Source organism: Oryzias melastigma, linkage group LG12 (assembly GCF_002922805.2).
Source record: "Oryzias melastigma strain HK-1 linkage group LG12, ASM292280v2, whole genome shotgun sequence".
Lineage (NCBI taxonomy): Eukaryota > Metazoa > Chordata > Actinopteri > Beloniformes > Adrianichthyidae > Oryzias > Oryzias melastigma.
In genome coordinates, this window is record NC_050523.1 from 1485719 (window position 1) to 1507464 (window position 21746).

Sequence of the window (21746 nt, forward strand, 5' to 3'; positions counted from 1 at the left end):
CTTCCACAGATGATTATGTGTCAGAACACACCCCCCCCCACCCTCCAACCCCAGAACGTTTTTGCCCCCTACCCGTTTTAACTGGAACTCATGTTTCACTCAGAGACAGAACCGCAGGTACACAACAGAACCTTTTAGACGGGTCGGTGCTCCAGAACGACATCAGGAACATACATGATCAAAACATTCTCCAAACAAACCAAATCTTTAGTTTCTGAAACTAAACATAGAAACATCTTTAAAAGTTTGAACGTCTCATTTTGGATCCTGAAAATGACTTCTCTCTAAAACAGTTTTTTAAATAATTTAAGATCAGATGAACTTACATTTGGACTGGATGACCAGCAGTCACAGAAACAGAGTTCCTGAATCTTGCAATGGGGGGTGGGGTGGGGGGGGGCTCCCCCTCCTGCGGTTTTCAGAATGAGAATCTGCAGAGCTCCCAGCCGCATGCGTGTGTTTGTGTTTCATGTTGCAACATCAAACATGTGTATTACCACAAACGTTGAGTAACAGCAGATACAGGAAGTGACAGGTGTCAAACACCTGGAGAACAGCGAGGAGAGCAGAGCGTCATTGATAGGGCTGGTTAATAAAATGGATTTGAATCGATTTAAGCTTAACAGATCAATAATCAATTCATAGAAATATAAATCGATTTAGCACAGAACGCTAAAGTCCGATAGCTTGATGCTAACGTTCAAAGGAATTTCCCATAGGGCGGCTAATGCTAACGCTCGGTCGACCTAGGCATACATTGCTGACTAAATGAACAATTCAAGCAAAATGTGAAATGTGAACTCAACAAACCCCTGGATACGACCTCTGACCCGATTCTGAGCTGCAGAACTTGGAGCACAAGTCCCTTGAAATGAGACCTTCACAGTCTCTCAGTCATGACAACGAAGAACGATTATGTGGCCTTAAACTTGTTCCAAAACTGTGATGTACAACTGATTCTGCTCAAATTACTGATCTTTTTTCTTTTCTAATTATTATTACTCTTTGTACTATTATAATAATTCTTTGATGAAAACAATCTGCTCAAATTGTCTTTTAAAGAGAATATTAGATTATTGTTACTGATTAATATAAATGACTTGTCTATGGATGCTTTGAAATTTGATTACATCAATGATATTAATGATCCTTAATAGCCTGATTTTATTAATATTTGACATTAAGTCCTGAACCGGTTATTGATAAAATGGTCGAGTCGAGGTGGGATTATATAAGTTCGCTTCCTTCCACTCCCTCTCAGCGATTACTTGTGAGTTATTATGTGATATCTTGTTTCATGTTTTATTACCTGATTGCTTAAAATAAACCATTTCATTCATTCATTCATTCATTCATTCATTCATTCATTCATTCATTCAAACACTCTCCAGAAGAGACAGAACAATGTTTACAATGTTAACAATCTTATTAATTCACTGATACATTTTACAGTATGTGAACTGGATCAGATTAGTATAAATATATTCAAAACATCAAGTAGATTCTTAAAGTATTTCTAAACAAATGTGTAAACTCAAAATTGGATTGAAGCATCAAAGGAATTGAAAAAATTTGAATCTAACCGATTCAGGCTCTTGTGAATCAAATCAAACCCGATAACCCGATGTTATCTTGAGCTCATTTCTAACTGCTAGCTTTTTGGACTATTTTAGCATTTACTAAAAAAATTTGGCTGTTTTGGAATTGAGCTAATTTTCCAGCTACATGCTAGCTGTTTTGTCTAACCTATGTTTTTGTTTGTTAAGCTAATTTGACATTTGGCTAATATTTTAGCTGGCTTTCAGCTTCACCATTTTCAGCTAATAGCTTTAGTGTTTTTAGCTATCATTTTCAGCATCTCCAGCATTCACAGTAGCATTATTGCAGGTAATGCTATATATTTAGTTCATAATTGGGTTAAAAAGTTACAGTTTTAAGTAGTTTTAGAGTGTTTATTACATGTTTATCCTGTTCGTCACGTGACCTCAGGTGTGTTTTTGAGTTTGACACTCCTGTTCTAAGGGAAGAGATAATTTAGCTTAGCGATCGACTGCTGTTTATATTTTTTGAGTAATTTTATTTTTTTGGATAAGTAGTGTGAAGCTCGTTGAGACAACCGTGTTGTAATATTGGGCTTTACAAATAAAGTTGACTGAGTCAGTACTTTGGGTAATATAAAGTGTTTCTACAAAACTGGGGATGGAACTGTGAAACTATCAGCAAACTATTCCAAAACATTGATTTGATGTTATGGTAAAGTTTTAGATGTAAAAAGATACGTCCTGGGACAGAGCCTAAGGGAACAGAAATCCCAATAAATTTACACCTTAACATTAAACCCCAAAAAAACTAACATTTTGAAAAGATAAATCCATGAATTATATTTTTTAATCTTTGTCCAGAAAAGTTCCAGTAATTTAACTGATTTTATTACAATCTCTAGAAATGTCCCACCATGAAGATCTGGATCCACTCTTAATTTAATGAATCGACATTCTTGTTCCAGTCGGTTGGTAAAGTTCAACTTATGTTTTTATATCTGTCCTCACTCAATAAATAAATCCAGTTCAATAAATAAAGAACTCAAAATATGAAAGTCCAGGAGATTTGAGTTTGTCACCTAAGCCCTCCTGTCTTTTCTGTTCACTCTGGTTAGGGGCGGGGTTAGAGAATGGGTTAGGGGCGGGGTTAGTTGTGGTTTATGATCATAGAGGAAAAAGTTCCACCAGTATCTTAAAACAGGAAGTGAGACGAGCTAAAAGTTCCAGCGCCTGTCAGTCAGAACCACATCTGCCTCCGTCTCCTCACATCCACACTCAAAATGTGCGACTTTGACTTGTCTCAAGCGCTGGACAGGTGAGTTAAAACGACTGTTTTATGTCTTTGATCTTAAAGGAGCTTCGTGACAACGTCTCCACACTGAAACTGGACCGTCACAGATTTGATAGATAACACTCCAATGCTTTCTATTCCATATGACACTCTTTAGTTTATTACTCTCTGTAGTTAAACTGATGTTCAAAATGACAAAGAATTAAACCAATAAGCTGTTCTTTCATTTTTCAAGGTTTTGTTGTAAATAATTAGTAAAACTAGTTAATTTACTTAATTCTTCAAATTATTCAAACTAAACACTTTTTCTCGTTTTTGAGTCACAAGAGGACAGTGAAGTATTCATGCCAATGTCCCCCAATCATCATTTTATTTTTTTAAATGTAAAAATAGTCTCTACGAGGCTTTGATGGAAACTACAACAAACTTTTTATCCTTTGAAAAGAAAACTCTTACATTCATTTAGCTCTAAAGGATATTCAGCAAAAAATAAGCTCGTTTGACAAAATGTTTGACTAACTTTTTAACTGAACATGACATAAAATCTTTTATGAAATGTTTTGTAAACAAGGCCAACGAGAGTGAGAGTGTGGACTCTGTGGTCACACGTGTCCCAGAAAATATGAGCCGTCAGCATCAGTCCCCAAACAGGCCACAAGGTGGCGACATTTACCAACGTAACAATGTTAAAATAACCCAACCAGACAATTCATGTGCAAGACAATACACTACATGTATACAAATACACACACAGATATATGTATACACACAATTGTTTCTTCGTGATTCCTATTATTTTAAATTAATTAAATAAATTAATTATTAATTAAATAAATTTAAATTTTTGTTTTGAGTGTTTTTATGCATTTTAAAGAAAAAAATATGTTTTTTTATGTTGGCATATAATAATATTCAGGTTACTTTCAGGTTATCTTCAATTTTGATTGTGAATGCAACTGAACCTATTTATGAAAAAATATATAATTCTCTTGAAACTGTTTGACAACCTAAAAAGTGTTTTTGTTTTTTAAGAAGGAAAATTGTCAGATTATTGCTGTTTTCTGGATTATTGAACCTGCTGGTAGAATTCATCTTAAATTGCCCCTTAAGTTTGTTATGTGAATCCATCAGCTTTTTTCTTTTTCTGTACGGTCTTTAACAGACTCCTTATTCTGGACAGCGGAATGCCGCCCCCTTGTGTTCAAAGAGGAAAATTAAATTTCTAATCAATAATGAAGTGAAATCTTGATTCATAACTCAAAGTTTTTCAGTGTAAACAAGTTTTCTGTCTGGTAAAAATTAGGAAAATACAAAAATTTGACAAAAAATGTGAAACACTTGAGGATTTTATTCGATATAAAAAAAGTCGATAACGGTTAAGAACAAATGTGTCAAAGTCAAGGCCCGGGGGCCGCATCCGGCCCTCCAGATCATTTTATTTTATTCTTATTGATGACCCGATGTTATCTTTTTACTAACTTATTTAATTATTACAAAATATATATTTATAGAGAGTAAAATATTGAAAGTTATTAAAGGTTTAAGTTGATTTATTCTGGAATAATATTCCTGCTTTTTTATTATTCATAATTATGTTAAAAGTTTTAAAGTTTTAAAAATTGGCATTGTTAGCTTTGTGGACTATTTTTGTATTTACTAAGATCTTTTAGGTTATTTCGGAGTTTAGCTAATATTTCAGCTACATGCTAGCTGTCATGGCTAACATAAGTGTTTTGTTTTTCTGTTTTTAGGCTAATTTGGTATTTAGCTAATATTTTACCTAGCTATCAGCTTCAGCGTTTTCAGCTATTAGCTTAAGTGGTTTTAGCTATTAATTTCAGCATCTTCAGCGACCAAATTCAGCTTCCAGCATTCACACTAGCATTATCAGGTAATGATATGTATTTAGTAATAATTATGTTGAAAAGTTACGGTTTTAGTTTTAAGTTTTAAAAGATTTGTTTTAGTGTTTTTAATTAATCTTCATCCTGTTCGGCCCATGACCTAACATGTGTTTTGGATTTTGGCCCCCTGTGTTGACACCCCTGGTCTAGAAGTTCAGTCAAGGATTTTCTTGAAAAGTTTCACCGTTCATCCCAGTGGCGTCATCCGTCTGGTATCTATACGTCTGTGTTTGTGTTATTTTTCTGGCAAATGAACAACAGCTGAGCAATGTTGACAGTATGTAGATTAATTTCTGATTTTTTTTCTCTGATTTTTTCTGGTTATTTCAGCGAGCCAGAATCTGAATCGTTCTGCAGTGACATGGCGGTAAGATTCATTGACATTCTCTGACATCTAACGATTTTGATCTTTCAAACTCAAAAGCAGGTTTCCTTGTAAACGCTTGAACTAGTTTTCTCTCATGTGCAGGACGGGAAGGAAAAGGTCTTTAAACTGGATAAGAACTTGAACCTGATAGTTTCCTACAACAGGACGTCCTTGAAGACAGTGGCTAATCTGGTGATGGTCATCAACAAAATGAAAATGCCTCCAGAGGCTGACGGGTGTTTGAGCGCCATCTTGGAACACGTGGTGAAAGGTGAGGAAGGAGATCACAAAGGGAGGGCAGGACATGCATGAAGAGAGGCTCCAACAGAAAAACCACAATGATGGCTCCTTCTTCTACAGCTGCAGCGCTAAAGGCGCTACAGTTTCACACGCTGACAGTATTTTTCTCCTGACCTAAAGAACATTTCGTTATACTAAAGCTGCATTGGCCAAATCTAAATTCCTCCCCCACAGCTTCCCCCTCCCCCACATTTATCCCTCCAAAGGGAGATATAGAAAAATAGAGTCTATGATTTTCCACCCAAACCCTAACTACTAATAAACTGATTTTAAAATCAATTAATTCCATTGAAACATTTTTTTGTGAAAAAATTGTTCAAACGCAATGCATTATGGTCTATACTCGCTAATGCTAGTTTTTCGCAAAGACTTTTGGGAAGTTTCTAGTGCACTCGATTTTGGAATTTTAGATTCAGACTGCACTAGAAAATGGCAAACGTTGTTAACCCTCAATGATGTCATCAATAGTTGCCGGTTATCTACGTTAGCGTGTGGCTGTTAGCACTCGGAAAACACAAAACCATATTGGTTTTATAACCAATATTTGCTAAAACAAAAAGTCATTACTTACATTTAAGTGTAAACTTTTGTCCATCAGAGCTCAAACACGTGAAGATTTGTGTTTGTCCTGCGCACCACAAGCACAGACGGAGGGTTACTCAACCCCTTGGTGGCTGGACTGTTATCATTACTGGAGATGCAGATCATGGTGTGAAACATCTGAAACTTGCATGGTTTGACCAATCACAAAATTCAACTGCAGTACCTCAATTCAACCTGTAGGGGGCAGCACACAGGTGGTTTTAGACTATATTTTCAAGAATTAAACATTTTCATTTAACAAAAATTTGGCAATGACCAACAGACAGCACTTTTAAAACCCCATTTAAAGAGATCAACACAGAAAAAGTTGATTTAGGGTTTGGGTACCCTTTAACGAAGTGAGACGACACGTTTGTTTCTCCTCACTCGGTTGTCTTCTTTTCACAGAAACTGTTGTCTGCAACGACCAAAACACCTCCTCTGAAGAGCGGAGGGTCTCCTTCACCAGAACGGACAGCATGATGGAGTTCAAGCTGGCTGACAAGAGTCAGAAACACATCGTCCATTTTCCGGAGGAGATGAAACTGAGGGCCATCACGCTGAAGGGGGGATACTGCCATCTCAAAGGTGAGGCCACACCTCCCCAGAACCAAAACCAGAATGTCCGCTTTACAAACGTAGTCACAACATCTGCGTCTGCTCAGCAAACTTCACCATGTCGAGGTACAACCCCACCTCCTGCAACGGCAACAACGGGAAGACGGTTCTGCTGTCGATCACCAAAAACCTGCACCTGTCCTGCACCAAGACGGACAGCGAGGTGGTCCTCAACCTGGAGGTGAGCACAACTCTGAACTTGGACTAAATCATTTTCATTTCTATTTGTACACATTTTTATTTTAATCAGGAAAACAACAGTTAAAGTCCCCAAACTATAGTTTTTCTAATGTAAAATCGTTTCTGGTAGTCATTTAATTATTTTATTGTTAGCCAAAATTTAAAAAAGCTTGAGTTGTTTTTAAGACATATTTTCTGCAGTGCGGCAGGAGTTGAGCAGGAAATGCTCATCTTGGTTGTGGGCTAGACGGTTGGCACCAAAGTTAGATCCACTAATTTTCCCATCAGCCCTTTGTGTACACCAGGGGTCACCAACCCTGTTCCTTTTGTTTTTTGTTATGCTAATGTTAGCTAGTTAGCTAGCGGGAAAGAGTGTTGACCAGGGGTCTCCAACCCTGTCTCTCAAGGGCTAACGCCCTGCTTCTTTTGCTGCTAACTCTGCTTCCGTAGATGCTAATTAGCTGGATTGAATGAGCCCAGTTTCTGATTGACTGAACACGCCTGATACAGGTGAGCAGAAATTACTGAAGCAGGGTTTGCTGCAAAACAAACAGGGTGGTAGCCCTTGAGGAACTGGGTTGGAGACCCCTGGTCAGCACTCTTTCCTGCTAGCTAAACAGCTCCTCACAATCACAAGCTACCATTAGCGTAGCAAAAAAAAAAAAAAGGAACAGAGTTGGAGACCTCTGGTTTATTTTCTCTCCCGCTAGCTAAATAGAACCTCACAAGCCCAAGCTAACATTAGCCTAGCAGAAAAACGGTGAGCAATATCGGAGCTATCCAGACGTATAAATTCTGATCCAGACTCAGGCTCAGACGAGGAACGTGACGACATTAATGGATCTATTTGTCTGCATGTGGATTCTTCAGAACTGGTCCACCAATGGGAGTTTCTGCGTCACAAACTTGAGCTTTTTCAAGCATCTGGTTTTCATCTGCTCCTGATCCAACGCAATTTGAATAAAGAAATACTCAGAAACGCAGTTTAGATCTTATATTATTTTATATATGTCCTCCATGATGATGACAATGCTGCAAGAACAACACAGTTTTCATCAGAGTGCGTATTTAATCAACTAATAAGAAATGTTTGATAAAAACTCTTTAATTCCTTTGTAATAAAGTTGAATAATCATATTATTTTGGATATTGTACATCATAATATATTCTTTTCTTACTCTTAATATATGTTTTTAATGTTTCAGTATCACATTTACATACAGAAATACTTCCAAATCCGTTTACTCCTCCATCAAACTGAAACTGTTTTCCTTCAGGAGTGCTGCGAGGAAAAACTGAAGGAGATCAAGACGGACGAGGACATGGACCGATTCCTTTTCTTCAAAAAGATCGAAGGAACGAGCCAGTGGTGCTTCGAGTCGGTGAAGTACCGCGGCTGGTTCATCAAGACGTCGACCGAGGACACCAACCCCCTGGTGGAGATGTGCCAGAGGGACGGAGACGGCTGCAACAAGTACTTTCAGGGATGCCAACAAAGACGGCTCTAGAATCTCATAAACCGAGCGGGTCGCACCAAAACGTTTTGGTCTTTTCACGTCTGGAAGTTTTGAGCAGTCGACGTGTGATTGGCTGATAATCACTAAAATATGCTACTACTTTTTTAACTGTTTAGAGGTAACATCTCTGTTCCTTGTTGGAAAAATGTGTACCAGGATATTCCTTCAAAAATATTGTTTTTTATATTTACATAAATCAAAATATACACAAGGTTTTCAGAAAACATTATGTTTACATTATCGTTCACTGAAATGTATCTTTGAAAGTATGCATGTAAATAATATCAATAAACTAGATGTTTGTCTGTATTTACCACCAGCGGTTGGGAGAAACAAAAATAATGCATTACTAGTATTGTGATCAGTTTGTTTCAATCTTTTACTTTTTACATTTTCAGTAACTTGTGTTACAACAGATTTAATCATCCAAAATTTCACCATTTAAAGCAGCGAGACTATAAATGCCTTAAAAACATTATTATCTGCTTGTGTTTGCTTTTTATGTCCGTAGGATTCCCCGTTGTCACTTTTTTTTCTGTCCTGATGTTTTAGTAATTTGAGTAACTTTAACATTTTTCTGATTAATTTCCCTTTAGGGGCTCCATATCAAGGCAATAAGCAGCAATAATTTATACTTGTATTTCTTGTGTTTTTTTTTTTTCTGTTTTGGGAAGTTAAAAGATTAAATGTGTTATTGTTTCTTAGGTTATTTCTTTGATAATTAGCCTGTATTTGCAGCATGAACACAAGTTAAAGTTTCTTATTTGAGTTATGTCAAAGTAAAATCAAATGTATTTATTTTATTATATTGTTTATTTAATAGGGACAGATAGAAAAGAACAGAGATAATTGCATTAAAACAATCTGATGTTTATATCACAGTGTTTGTAGCTGTGGCTAATTAGCAACATCCGTTCCTAGTGGAGCTTTACTGAAATTAGTTAAACAGTGAAAAGAAAATACAAAGAGTTTCTGCCTAAAAACTGTAGAAATTCATCAATACCCATTAAAAACAAGTAGAAAATGTACTTAACTATACTCGTTTTTTTAAAATAACAATCTAAGCTTTCTTCATAACCTGCTTGACCTTCAGAATTGTAAATTTTTCTGTGAGATTTTGTCAAAAGTCAATTTTTAATGTGTTAATAGTGCAAGTACATTGAAACAGCTTTTCAAAAAATATCTCATTTACATTTTTGTAATCGGTCTTTACAAAAAAAGGCAACCAGTAAATAGCCAGCTGTAACCTAGAAGCTAGTTAGCACACATCAAAACGCTCAAATGTCCTCACAAAGACCAGTGTCCCTGTACGTATGTGTCGACACCGCATGTGGTTCTCACAAGGTGATAAATACAAACACATACACACACACACAGCAACAAATCTGACTGTCATTAATCTGTAAATGTCAGCTGGTCTTTACATTTTACCAAAGAAGACTTAAAGAATCTCAGCCAATCAGCAGCAGCTGGTTGGAAGTCAGCTCCCCCTCATTGGACCCCCCCTCACAGGTTTGCATGGTGACACATCAGGCTGGTTTCCATCCGTCTCTGATGCTGTTCGGCGTTGACGTGCAAAGCAGATTATTTGACGGGAGGGGGGGCAGAGAGTCCTTTCTGCTCTGATTTATTGCTCTGCTGCTTTCAGTTCAGATTAATTCTGTTTTTTTATTTTATTTCTGCGATTCTGCTCCAACATTTCATTGCTTTTAATAAAGTTTTGCTGAAAAAAAAACATGTTTCTGCCTAAATGAATCTAAAATGGTTGCCTTCTCAGAGGGTTCATGACCATATGAAATCATTGTTGCACGGTGAGCGTGCACGGTGAGCGTGCACGAGCATTTTCCGGGTCTAATGAGCAGAGTGAAGCTGCAGCCAATCGTTGAACTGGCCGCTCACGTGTGCAGACCAGCAGTGAACCTTCAGTGCAGGACTGCAGCATGTGCGTATGTGCACGTGCTGCAGCCGTGCACGCTCACGGCAGCACATGGCAACAGCAGCTAAATATAGAGCCAGCAGCCCGGCTTCACAGCGGGATCCAGCTTTCCCGTGCAAACGGCGCTGCTGCCCTTCTTCCTGCAGACACGGCCGCTCGTGACGCTCCTTTCACCTCCTGCTGCAGCTCAGAGGAGGTCCTGACCTCCTCGGATGGATGGGGGCTTTTCCAAATGCAGAGTCCTCCTCCTGTGTGTTGGTAGCAGAACATGGGATGGAGGCTCTGAGGGGTCCTGGTGCTGCTAACAGGATGCATTAGCACCACTGTTGACATGTGCATGCTTTTGGACACACCAGGGAGTGGTGGTGGGGTGGTGGGGGGGGGGGGTGTCATTAGGGACCAGAAGATTTAACCAAAACTGGAGAACTTCCAGAGCATTAAACCTGCGAAACCCAACCATTTATTGTCATGATTCTGTGATCTGGTTTTGTTATGTTTTGTGTTCCCCTGTCAGTCCCACCACATTCAGGTTAACCATCCACAGCTGTCTTCATTTAGTTAATCAACCTCAGCGTATTTAAGTGTCTGGTTTTCAGTTTCTCTTTGTCAGGTCATCTGTTCTGTTATGTCACGTCACGACACTGGTTTTGTTTCGTCATGTTTTGAGTTTTTAAGTAAATCTCTGGGTTTCTGCCACCATGTCCTGTCTCCTGCGTTTGGGTCCTCCACCACCATTCCATGACATTTATTGGTGGAATTATTCATCACAAAGACAGATTTTCAATCTTTTATTTCGTTTTTACGCCATTTCTTAATTTAATTAATCTATTACCTTTCATATTTTATATTTTTAAAACAGGTGGATACAGGAGAGAAACAACCTAACGGTCCTGTAAAGTCCAACTCCGACCATCTTTTCATTATGATTATGATGTTTTAGCCAAAAAATGCTTTTAAAATATCATTTTCTAGGACATAGTTTCTGAAATAGTTCATCAGAAATTCACCTCTTGAGTTGTGGCCGTGGAATAAGCCCAAGCCTTGCCCCTCTCTGTTACTGAGAGTTCTCTGTTTACACTCTCCAGCTAGCTTACAGCCCCAAGCTAACATAAAACGGTAAACAAAACCATTTATATCCAGCTGTACTGTTTAGATCCAATTTACATGAGGAAAACAAAGATGGATCTATTTGTCTGCAAGAATGGGGCGGAGCCAGGAGCAAGTGGCCCCGCCCACTGAACTTTCTACATCACAAATACAATCTTTTTCAAACTGTGTGTTTTTGTCTGCTCCTGATTTAAGATTTGAGCAAAGAAACACGATTTTAATCTTAATCTTTAACACCGGACCTCCAGTGTTTTTGTTCTTTAATTTACCATAACTTAACCGTTAGCACGATAATGTTAGCAGATTTTTAAGGAGGAAGGTAGCTTGTTGAGCCGCTTTTCTTCTTCAGAATCTGCTGGAATTATTGTGTTGACGGTTAAGTTATGGTAAATTCAAGATTTTGTGTTTAAACGTCACTGATGACGCCTCACGTGTGAAAGGGTTAAAACATTGAAAATAGTTTTTCTTTTAATTGAACTTTTTAGGCTCTTTTCACATTTTTCAAGTGATTACTGTTGATTCAATAAATTACATCATTCAAATTTGTATCTAGACAGAATAACCTTTAAACTTCATATATATTGTATATTTAATAATCACATATTTTTGTGTTTTAGTAATTCTGCATTTTACTGTTTTGCTTTATTTAACATCTTTCAGTTTTCTGACACTTTTAGGATCTCGTATATCAGGAGGGTCAAACTCAATCACAGAAGGGGCCAAAATCCAAAACACACCTTAGATCACAGAATGAACAGGATAAACATTTAATAAACACTCTAAAACTACATTTTTAAAACTTTAAAACCGTAACTTTTAACATAATTATGAACTAGATATATAGCATTACCTGTGATAATGCTAGTGGGAATGATGTAAGCTGAATTTGGCTGCTGAAGATGCTGTAATTGAAGCTGATAGCCAGCTAGAATATTAGCTAAATGTCAAATTGGCCAAAAAAAATTTGAAAAAAAAATTAAGTTATCCAAAACAGCATGTAGTTGAAAATTTTTTTTCATGAATTTGAACGTAATATTTATTTCATTTTCCATTGTGACTCCGCCTCTCTTCATTTTTATTTTCCATTGTGACTCCGCCTCTCTTCAGTTTCTGACAGTAGAAATAGAAGCTTAGACTTTAACACGACCAGCAATTAAAGAACAAAGACAATTTAAACCTAAAAATGTTTGTTTCAACAGTCGATTCAATCGAGAGAACATTTAAGTTCCAGATTACCACAATAAACTTACAGAAAACCTTTTATTTTATTCAAAAAGAAGGTTTTTTTAGGGATTTTTGCTTCAAAAACATCTGAATTTCTGCTCAGAGAAACCATCCCCCCACTCGACCTTTTGACCCTGAAAGTCCGTCATCAAACCTGACCTCATTTCCTGTCGGTTCCTCACCTGCGCAGCGTTTTTCCAGCTGTTCTTAGATTCAAATCGGCTTTTTCATTTGAGGTCAGAAATCTTCAGGATTGTAGGAAAACTGCTGACTGAGCACTTTAGACGATTGGAGGCAGAAACCCGAGCCGCCTCCCGGCCGCACAGGTGACACCGTCTGCAGGCGGCCGCTCGTGTTTCCGCAGGAGGATCCGGTGGACGCCACAGCTCGGCGGTCGTGCAGCAGAAGCGCTCTTTGTCCGCCTGCGGAGAGCGGGTCCTCGTGGCGCAGCTGACTCTTCCAGCAGGAATGCCGCGTCTGCAGAGGCCTCCCGCATTAAAATAGCCGGCGTGCCGCGTCAGCACTCCCCCGCTGCACTCGCGCGGTGCCAAATTTACCCAGAGAAGCCAGAACGCCGGAGTCAGATTACCCCGCCATGAACGCACCGAGGACCGGGCGCCGACTCCACGACGGGCCAGAACCAGCTCTACCAAGACCGGTTCTGAGTCGTGACGTCACAGAAATGCTTTTTCATTTAGAACATTCCTGTTTCTGACTCAGCTGAGCTGAAATCAATAGAAAACCAAAAAACGTAACCTTGAATCAGAACATGAAACACAACCGAACCGAGAGTCTCTACAGACTTCAGAAACATTTAGACAATTCATCAAAAAACTCCAAAACTTTTTTTAAATAATGTAAAATACATTCATCTTTTGCCTTCAGAAAAATAATGTTGAAATCCAACTGACCAGAGATTCAAAACATGCAAACTACTTCCTGTTCCTGAGCTCCAAGGAGGCGGAGCCTACAAGTACACTGAACGTGATTCGTGCGGTAGAGTTTCCATGTTAAATCAATGAGGCAACCTGGAGTCCCGCGGCGCGATATGAGCGACGGCGCGGCGGTCAGGCAGCAGCTTGATGTGAGCAGTGAATTCGAGAGGGGCGGGGCCACGCGGATTTGTCCCGCGAATCACGTTTGGTGTGAATGCACCTTCAAGGATCCTCTGAAAAAGATGAAAACATCACACTGCTAACTTTACCAAGTAGATTTGCTAATGTTACTAGCGTTAGCAACACCAGACGGAGCGCTAACTCCAGAGTTTACGATCCTTCGACTAGCGTAACTCTTCAATTCTTTACACAATCTCTGGAATTGCAACAGATTCTGAAGCGAAGAAAATTAGCTTAGCGCGGATGTTGCGGATCGCACAAAGCCACTATGTTAAACAGCTTTTCTCCATGTCAGAATCATTTTGTTCCAGAAAGATCACGTAAGTTTAGACGATAACGTTTACGAAGATAATGTTAAAACATATTAAAATTTGATCTTGCTAATGCTCCTTTTGACCCGACCAGCAATCCAAAAAGACACAATACTTCCTGTTTGTCGACTGCATGGAGGCGGAGCCTAAAGGAGCCTTTGAAAAAGATAAATCTGTGAGCATAATAATGCTAACATTTCAACGTTGTTTTAACAAATGCTGGAGCTGGGCGATAAAACAATAACGGTAGGTATTGCAATAGAACTTTTTCTGGAAGGAGGAATGAGTCTATAACAACAGACTTTTATTTTGAAGGGTCTGAAATTGACACTCACCAGTTGCAGGAATTTCTTCTCTTTGGCGAGTAAATGTTTGCATCTAATTATTTATGTTTCTCTTATTTTGGTCATTTTGTGGACTTCTCCACTTCCTCAAGACGAGATAGCGCACTCTCGCGGTCACGTCCGCTAATCTAATGTTTAGTTTCGGCTGATTAAGCCGCCGAACATCTGGTGATTTTTAAAGAGCGCCAGTGAGAAGTGGAAGACAAACCGACTGGACGTATAGCAGAAAGTTTAATAAAAAGTGTTAATTTGGTGACCAGGATGTAGCATTATCATGATGCTAATGCTAACAGACTTTAAGATACGGTGGATAAATGCAAAATAAATATTTAAATGTAATCAACCAGCTGATGATTACACATTTCCTTTTTGAGCTGCAGTGTTTACATTTGAGAAATATAGTTTTTCTGTTCATATATATCGTTATCACCTGATATGAAACTATCGAGATATTAGAAATTCCATATCGTTCAGCTCCACCAAACACATTTGCTAATGTCGCTAGCGTTAGCAACTCCACATTTAACCCTTTAACGGCGGAGCTTCAGCGTCAGGGTTGACGTTCTTAGAACTGTCGTAACTCTTCAACCGTGAATTTATTCAGCAGATTGAATGATTTGACTTTTTATAACACTGTGTTAGTAATGTGATTCACATTGGTGAAAAGTCCCCATGTTGAAATCAGCTGATAGACACTGATCGTGTAAACAAGGAGCCGTAAAGTCTGACTTTAGCCCTTTGTGTTCATGACCTTCTTTTCTTAATAATAAATCTCCGGTGTTAAAAAGTTAAGTTTGGATGAACGTGAAAATGTCACTTACATCTGAAAGTCGACCAATCAGACTCAAACGCTCTTTAACCTGACAGACGATATGTCACATGACCCACTGAGGAACATTCACCCAAACCAAAGAACTCTTCAAACCAGCAGCCGATCAACCGTTTACCAAAAGCTGAAACCATAAAAAATGTCTCCCAAACTGGAGACACGGAGGACGAGACTCCGGAGTCAGGAACCGCCGGAGCTTCCATGGAGGAGATCAGGAAACAAGCAGGAAATATCCTTTAAGAAAGTAACTTTTTTTTATTTGCAGTCGTAGATCTTCTTTAGACAATAACAATTTATAAGTATTTGAAAATATCTTTTGCTGGTCTGATAATATCTTTTTTTAATAATTAGAACTTTGTTTTAGTATAGTTCTCTTTTGAAAAAAAAAAAAAAAAAATCCACAAATGGGTTTCTGTCCCAGATCTGAGAGTCTGTTTGTCCGGTTCTGAAACTCCGGAGGCGGCGTTCTCCGGCCGCCGTTTGGACCCTTGGAGTTGTTTTAGTCCCGTATATGCTGTCCTCTTGGACAGGGGGGTTCTGCTCCCCCACAGCAGCAGCAGCGGCGATGCCGGATCCTCCAGAAACCGGCCAGAATCCCCTCTACTGGATCAGGTCTTCCTGTTTGGGCTTACAGATAATCCTCAGACATTTGGGGTAATCTTTTCTGATTAATGGCCTGCAGATGCTGCACTGACAGCTCAGGGCCGCTGATCCCAGCGTCCACTAGGGGGCAGCGTTCCTCCCAAAAACTACCTGGAGCAGGATGGATGCTCAAAGTGACCCGGAACCCCGAAAACTCTCTGAAAACTCTTTTTTTTCTTGAAAAAAATAAATCATGACTCTTTTTTTGACACACGTCATGGTAACACGTTTCACTTCCAGGGATTCACACAACCACTCCAACCCTAAAACACCGATAATTCCCTGCACACTTACTGTTTACGCCACAATACTGTAGAAGGCTATTACAGCACGAATCGTCATGCACGGTTTCTGTCACTTCTGCTGGAGCGGCACGCGCCCGGCCGCCGCGCGCCTCAGTCGTCGTCCGGGTCGTCGCCCTCGGACTCGTCCCTCCGCTCGTACATCTTGTCCCGCTGGCGCTCCTGGATCTCCTTCATCTCCTCGGCGTACCTGCAGAAGGCGCCCCCGAACTTGCTCCAGGCTTTGAAGGGGATGGTGATGGAGTTCCGGTAGCTGGGCTTCACCTCGCTCACCCGCAGGAACACGCCGTATTTGTTGGAGCCCACGTCGAAGAAGAAGCGCTTGGAGTCCACGGTGATGGAGGTGCCCTCCGGCAGCTCCGCGGGGCCGCCCGCGCCGGAGCCCCCCGTCAGCTCGTCGTCGTCCCCCCCGTAGTCGTCTATGAGCTTCGCCAGGGCGTCTCTGAACTCTATCAAGCCCTGCGCCGGCAGCGCGATGGTCTGGCCGGACAGCATGCCGCCCATCGGGCCGCCGACCCCGAAGCCCGGCCCGCGGTTGGCCGTCTGCCGGATCCGCAGGAACCTCCCCCGCTGGTTCTCCTTCAAGTCCAGGTAGTACTTGCGGTTCTCCCGGACCAGAAACTCGCTCTTCAGAGCCCGCCGCGGCCCGCCGTCCTCCCCCGCGGTGGCCTGGGCGATCTGCTCCGGGCTGCTAGGCCCCAACTGGGCGTAGTGCTCGATAAAATCCCCGAGGTAGTCCCGGAACTCCGCCGCCACGGACAGCGAGAGGGTCAAGCGACTTTTGGAGCCCCCGGCCCCGACCTCGGCGATCTTGATGAACCGGCCTTTGCTGTTCTGCTTCACGTCCAGGTAGAAGCGCTTGTTCTGGATGTCCAGGCGCTTGGACGCCAGCTCCTGCGTCTCCTGGTCCCGCTGGAGGTGCTGGAAGCCGCCGCCGCCGCTGCTTCCTCCGCGCTCACTCCCGCTGTCGCCATCCGCCATCTTCAGCTCCACCATTCGGCTTGTGCCCCCCTCTCCCTGCCCGCGCGGCCAGCTCGCGCTCACGCGGAGACGGTGCCCTTCAGGGAGCCTCGTGATTGGCCGGCGCGTTTGCCTTTTCCACACACTCACACAGTTACGGCCTCCTCATTGGCTCGTTGGCTTTTGCAACCACGCCCACTGATAAAATCTCTCCTCATCCATTGGCTCACACCCAGATCCGTTGCGTATTTTTAATCCAATTTCTTATTTAACCGTATTTGTAAAGTACATTTTTAAACATTTTTTTTATTTTTTGTAAATATTTAGAATAAAAAATAGAAGGTTCTCCAACAAACTATGTTTACTAAGTCTAAAGAGAGCTAAATAAATTATTTTTGTCCGGCAAAATCTAGTTTTTTAAAGTAAAACAAAATTAGTAAAACTTATTAATGTCTTAAAATGTTTCAAACAATAATTAGTAGATTAATTATGCGTGAAAATCGTTGATTTAAATGTGCTTTGTTGTTGCAGTACTAGATTTGGCCGACAGAGGCGGCAAAGTTGTTTCTTCAATTCCTCTCAGCTCCGCAAGATGGCAGCAAAACTGCATCAAGTGTTCACCTTCAGTGGGGATTAATGACCTCCACTGTTTCAGATGTAAACATTAAAAAAGTGTTCTGAAAAACACTGAAAATATAAATTAATCCAAGTATAAATCCTAATTAGTGAAATTAGATAGTTTTGATGGGGATTTAATAACAATGCTGTGAATAATGGATATAAAATACTAGTAAAGATACCTTATATTAATTATTAAATTTCTAAACAGTGTGAATAAATCAGTATTTTGCTCCTCCCACCACATTTTCAAACTGTTGTTACTAAAAAAAAGTTATCTACATAAATAATTATATTTATAATATTGTATAATATATGTGTTCACCTATAGATACCATTTCATTTTATGTATTTTTTGTGACTAATCTTAAATAAATGTTCTGTTTTTGGAAATAATGCTTCAAATTTACTCTTCATTCATCCATGATTCTAAATGTTTATCGTGTTAGAACTTGAATAAGAAATTTTAAGGATTATTGAGTGAATTATGAATATTTGACAGAATTTTTTCTTTGTAACCAAGATCATTAAAGGATTACGTCACCTCACATTTTTCAGATCTCCGTGTGATTAACTGTTAAATGATTTCAACATATAAGCTAAATTTTTAACTGTCTTTTATCATTGAAAAAAGCTTTTTTTATATATACTGCTAAACACTGTATTGTTTATGCTCAGAGGCGAAATGGTTACAAATATTTATCCAAACATATTTTGTGTATTTTTTCTATCATGAACCAATAAAATCCTGTTTATATTCAGGTTAACAGCAGCTATAAGTACATATAAAGATGATTGTCGTTTGTTGTTCATATTAAACTAACATGACTCTTTGTTAAAAGTAAAGAAATAAATGAAAAAAAGGACATTTGTAGATTTTCTCTTTATATTTCTGTTTTTGTTCATGACAAAAAAGTAGTTGATAAATATTTAGTGTAAAAGTAAAAACACTGCAGTATTTTTCCAAAGAATGAAGCAAACCTTGGTTTTGGTGCAGAGCCGTGGGTTTAAATATTTATATATTTTTTTTATTTATTCTTCAAAATTATTGAAATTACATATTTATGACACCATAAACAGACGTCTCATCTTTCTGCTTAAAAATCACTTTTTGCGAAACAGAAACTTTCATTTTGAGTTCATTTTCACACAAAACAAACTAAAGCAGCTGAAGATGCTGTAAAATGAAGGAAATGAAACATTTAGGACGAGTTCTGATGAAAACAGAACAAAGTTTTGTGGATTAAAGCGTCTTTGCTTTAAATGTCACTTTCATCTCCTCACCTTCCAGTTCCTGATCACATTTATTGTTTTTATTTAGTATTTGTTATACAATAACATCAATGAAGTTAGAAAATAGTGTAAAAATGTAAAAACTTCCACATATTAAAGGTATTTTTCGGAGCAGAGGAGCTCTGTAACTACAGAGTAATGCAGACGAGTACTCGAGTAACTAAAGTAATCCTCAGACGAGTACTCAAGTAACTAAAGTAATCCTCAGACGAGTACTCGAGTAACTAAAGTAATCCTCCGACGAGTACTCGAGTAACTAAGGTAATCCTCAGACGAGTACTCAAGTAACTAAAGTAATCCTCAGACAAGTACTCAAGTAACTAAAGTAATCCTCAGAGGAGTACTCGAGTAACTAAAGTAATCCTCAGACGAGTACTCGAGTAACTAAAGTAATCCTCCGACGAGTACTCGAGTAACTAAAGTAATTCTCAGACGAGTACTCGAGTAACTAAAGTAATCCTCCGACAAGTACTCAAGTAACTAAAGTAATCCTCCGACGAGTACTCGAGTAACTAAAGTAATCCTCAGAGGAGTACTCGAGTAACTAAAGTAATCCTCAGAGGAGTCCTTGAGTAACTAAAGTAATCCTCAGAGGAGTACTCGAGTAACTAAAGTAATTCTCACAGTCTGGCGTTAAATCATCAGTCGGCAGGTAGGTGGCGGTATTGCACTCCAGCCCGTTTGAACCAAAGGCAGCTCAGTAATACTGGGGGTAGGCGGGGTACGACCCCCGCAGGTGAGCGGGGGGCAGCAGGACGGCGGGGTAGAAGGAGTCCAGGGACAGGGCGGAGGTGCCGGTCAGAGGGCCGCCGTACTGCAGGCTGGGAGGAGGGCTGTAGGAGGCGGCGTCCGCCACCGCCACCAGCGGGGGGCGGCTGTAGGGCCCGGGCCGGCAGGCCTGCAGCTCGGGGTAGTGCAGGAACGGCGAGGCGGCGCTGGCCTGACAGGCGTGAGCCAGGGCATCCTGGACCGAGCGCTTCAGCTTCATCCGCCGGTTCTGGAACCAGTTTCTGATCTGAGAGGAGAAACAAAGGCAGGAATGAGCCCCCGCCACAGGAGACGGTCGCAGGCGGAGCCGGGCGCTCAGGTGAGAGCTCACCTGTTTGTCAGAGAGGTGGAGCTTCCTGCAGAGCTCCGCCTTGTCCTGAGTTCCCAGGTAAGCGTTCTTCTTGAAGGCCCGCTCCAGAACGTGGATCTGCTCTGCGGTGAACGCCGTGCGCGGCCTCCGGCCAGCAGGGGGCGACGCCGACAGGGAGGGGGCGGGTTCAGCGTGGGTCGATGGCGAACGGGAGCGACTGCCTTCGCTCTCGTAGCCGGACGTCTCCTCCTCGGTGCTGAGGTCCGCTTCAGGGCCTGGAAGCAGCAGAAACGTCTGAAACCTGAAGCTCCAACAGGAAACTTCAGACTTCAGGATCTTTCACCAAAACTTGGTCATTTTTTAACCAGAAAAGTTTTTTTTTGCTGAAAGAGTCTCAACCTGTGAATTCTAGCAGCTAAAATAACATAAATATTCATTTATTTCTCATCAATAAATGAAAAGGAATGCAAGTAAATACAAAACAAATAAAAAATGAGATTAAAAAGCCTAAAAATATATTTTTTTAAAGATTAAAAAAATTAAAACATTAAAATATTTATTTTGGAAAAATAGAAACCTTTAAAACTTCTGTAAAAGTTACTTCTACTTTAAAAAATAAAAGTAACTAAAACGGTAGAAGTAAAATTTATACCTTTAAACTAAAAAGTGTTTTTTACTTTAATTCACTGTAAAAAGTGAAACATTGGATCAATTCTCAAAAGCTCTGTAATTTGTTGCATTTAAAAATATCAGTTTTTCATCAAATTCGTTTTTTTCATCTCAAAATTTGTATTTGATGAAAACTAATAACTTTAAACAAATAAAAATATGAGATAAGTATAAAAATATGTTTTGGTTAAAGATTAAATTGATAAATAAAAACATTTAAAACTCATTTAAAAGTTACTTCTACTCTAATTATTTAAATTAAAAGTAACTTAATTACAGTAGAAGTAACATTTAAGCCTAAAATACCTTTAAATTTAGTTTTTTTTACTTATCACTAAAAAAGGTGAAAGATTAGATCAGTTTGTAAAATTTCTGTAATTTGTTACATTTAAATATTTTAGTTTTTATCAAATTAAATTTGTAAGAAAACAATCAACTCAAAAACTGTATTTGATGAGAACGAATCACTTTAAATGTTTTATAAACTGATCCAAAGTTTCACTTTTACAGAGTAAGAATTGAAAAAAGTTTTATGTTTGGAAGTTTCCTGAAACTGGAGGTCAGAATCTCCGGGTCGGGTCGGGTCGGGTCGGGACGCTCCTCAAAGGTTCCCCCCCCCCTCAGCTCGCCGTCTTACCTGGCCGTCTCTTCGTGGACGCGTCCTCCTGTCCAGGTGACCCCCCCGGGTTCGTTCTGCGGTAGAAGCCCGGCAGGCTCTCCGCGTTTGTCCCGCAGGCCTCCGGTCCCGACTCGGACCCGGGGGGGCCCGGTGGCGGTGGCGCGGCGGGCCGGCTGCTCTGAGCCATCCACTCGATGGAGAAGTGTCCCCTCATGGCCGCAGAGCGCTCCTCAGCTTCAGCTCGGATGGACATCCAGGAGGTTTGTGGCCGACCCCCCCCAGCCCGCCTGCTTTTAAAGGCGCCCCCCCCTGAAGATCAAAGCTCAAATCCTTCCTCCCTCCTTCAGTTTTCACAACTGGAGTAATTAAGACGTCCCATTCAGTCTCAATGAGGCCGTT

The 21746-nt window shown here is 40.2% G+C and overlaps 3 protein-coding genes across 4 annotated transcripts; 1 reads left to right on the forward strand and 2 right to left on the reverse strand.

Annotated features, from left to right (window-relative positions):
• The first annotated feature begins 2783 nt into the window (after window positions 1-2783).
• il1b (interleukin 1, beta) lies at window positions 2784-10666 on the forward strand. 2 transcript variants are annotated; one of them, XM_024299631.2, is made up of 6 exons: window positions 2784-2856; window positions 5067-5103; window positions 5206-5374; window positions 6394-6573; window positions 6651-6784; window positions 8061-10666. In XM_024299631.2, exons 1-6 carry the CDS (start codon window positions 2822-2824, stop codon window positions 8289-8291), a joined length of 786 nt encoding a protein of 261 aa, XP_024155399.1. In that variant the 5' UTR covers window positions 2784-2821; the 3' UTR covers window positions 8292-10666. The 2 variants fall into 2 exon arrangements, with proteins under 2 accessions (XP_024155399.1, XP_024155398.1); XM_024299630.2 differs by lacking the exon at window positions 2784-2856 and having other exon boundaries at window positions 4692-5103.
• A 4730-nt stretch (window positions 10667-15396) lies between these two features.
• On the reverse strand, window positions 15397-17326 carry purbb (purine-rich element binding protein Bb). The gene has a single exon (XM_024299894.2). The coding sequence runs from the start codon at window positions 17104-17106 to the stop codon at window positions 16204-16206; it is 903 nt and encodes a 300-aa protein (XP_024155662.1). The 5' UTR covers window positions 17107-17326; the 3' UTR covers window positions 15397-16203.
• A 1368-nt stretch (window positions 17327-18694) lies between these two features.
• Window positions 18695-21629, reverse strand: ved (ventrally expressed dharma/bozozok antagonist). The gene is made up of 3 exons (XM_024299507.2): window positions 21366-21629; window positions 20081-20334; window positions 18695-19996 (listed from the first exon to the last, which is right to left on the reverse strand). The coding sequence occupies exons 1-3, from the start codon at window positions 21598-21600 to the stop codon at window positions 19679-19681; spliced, it is 807 nt and encodes a 268-aa protein (XP_024155275.1). The 5' UTR covers window positions 21601-21629; the 3' UTR covers window positions 18695-19678.
• Between the last annotated feature and the right edge of the window lie 117 nt (window positions 21630-21746).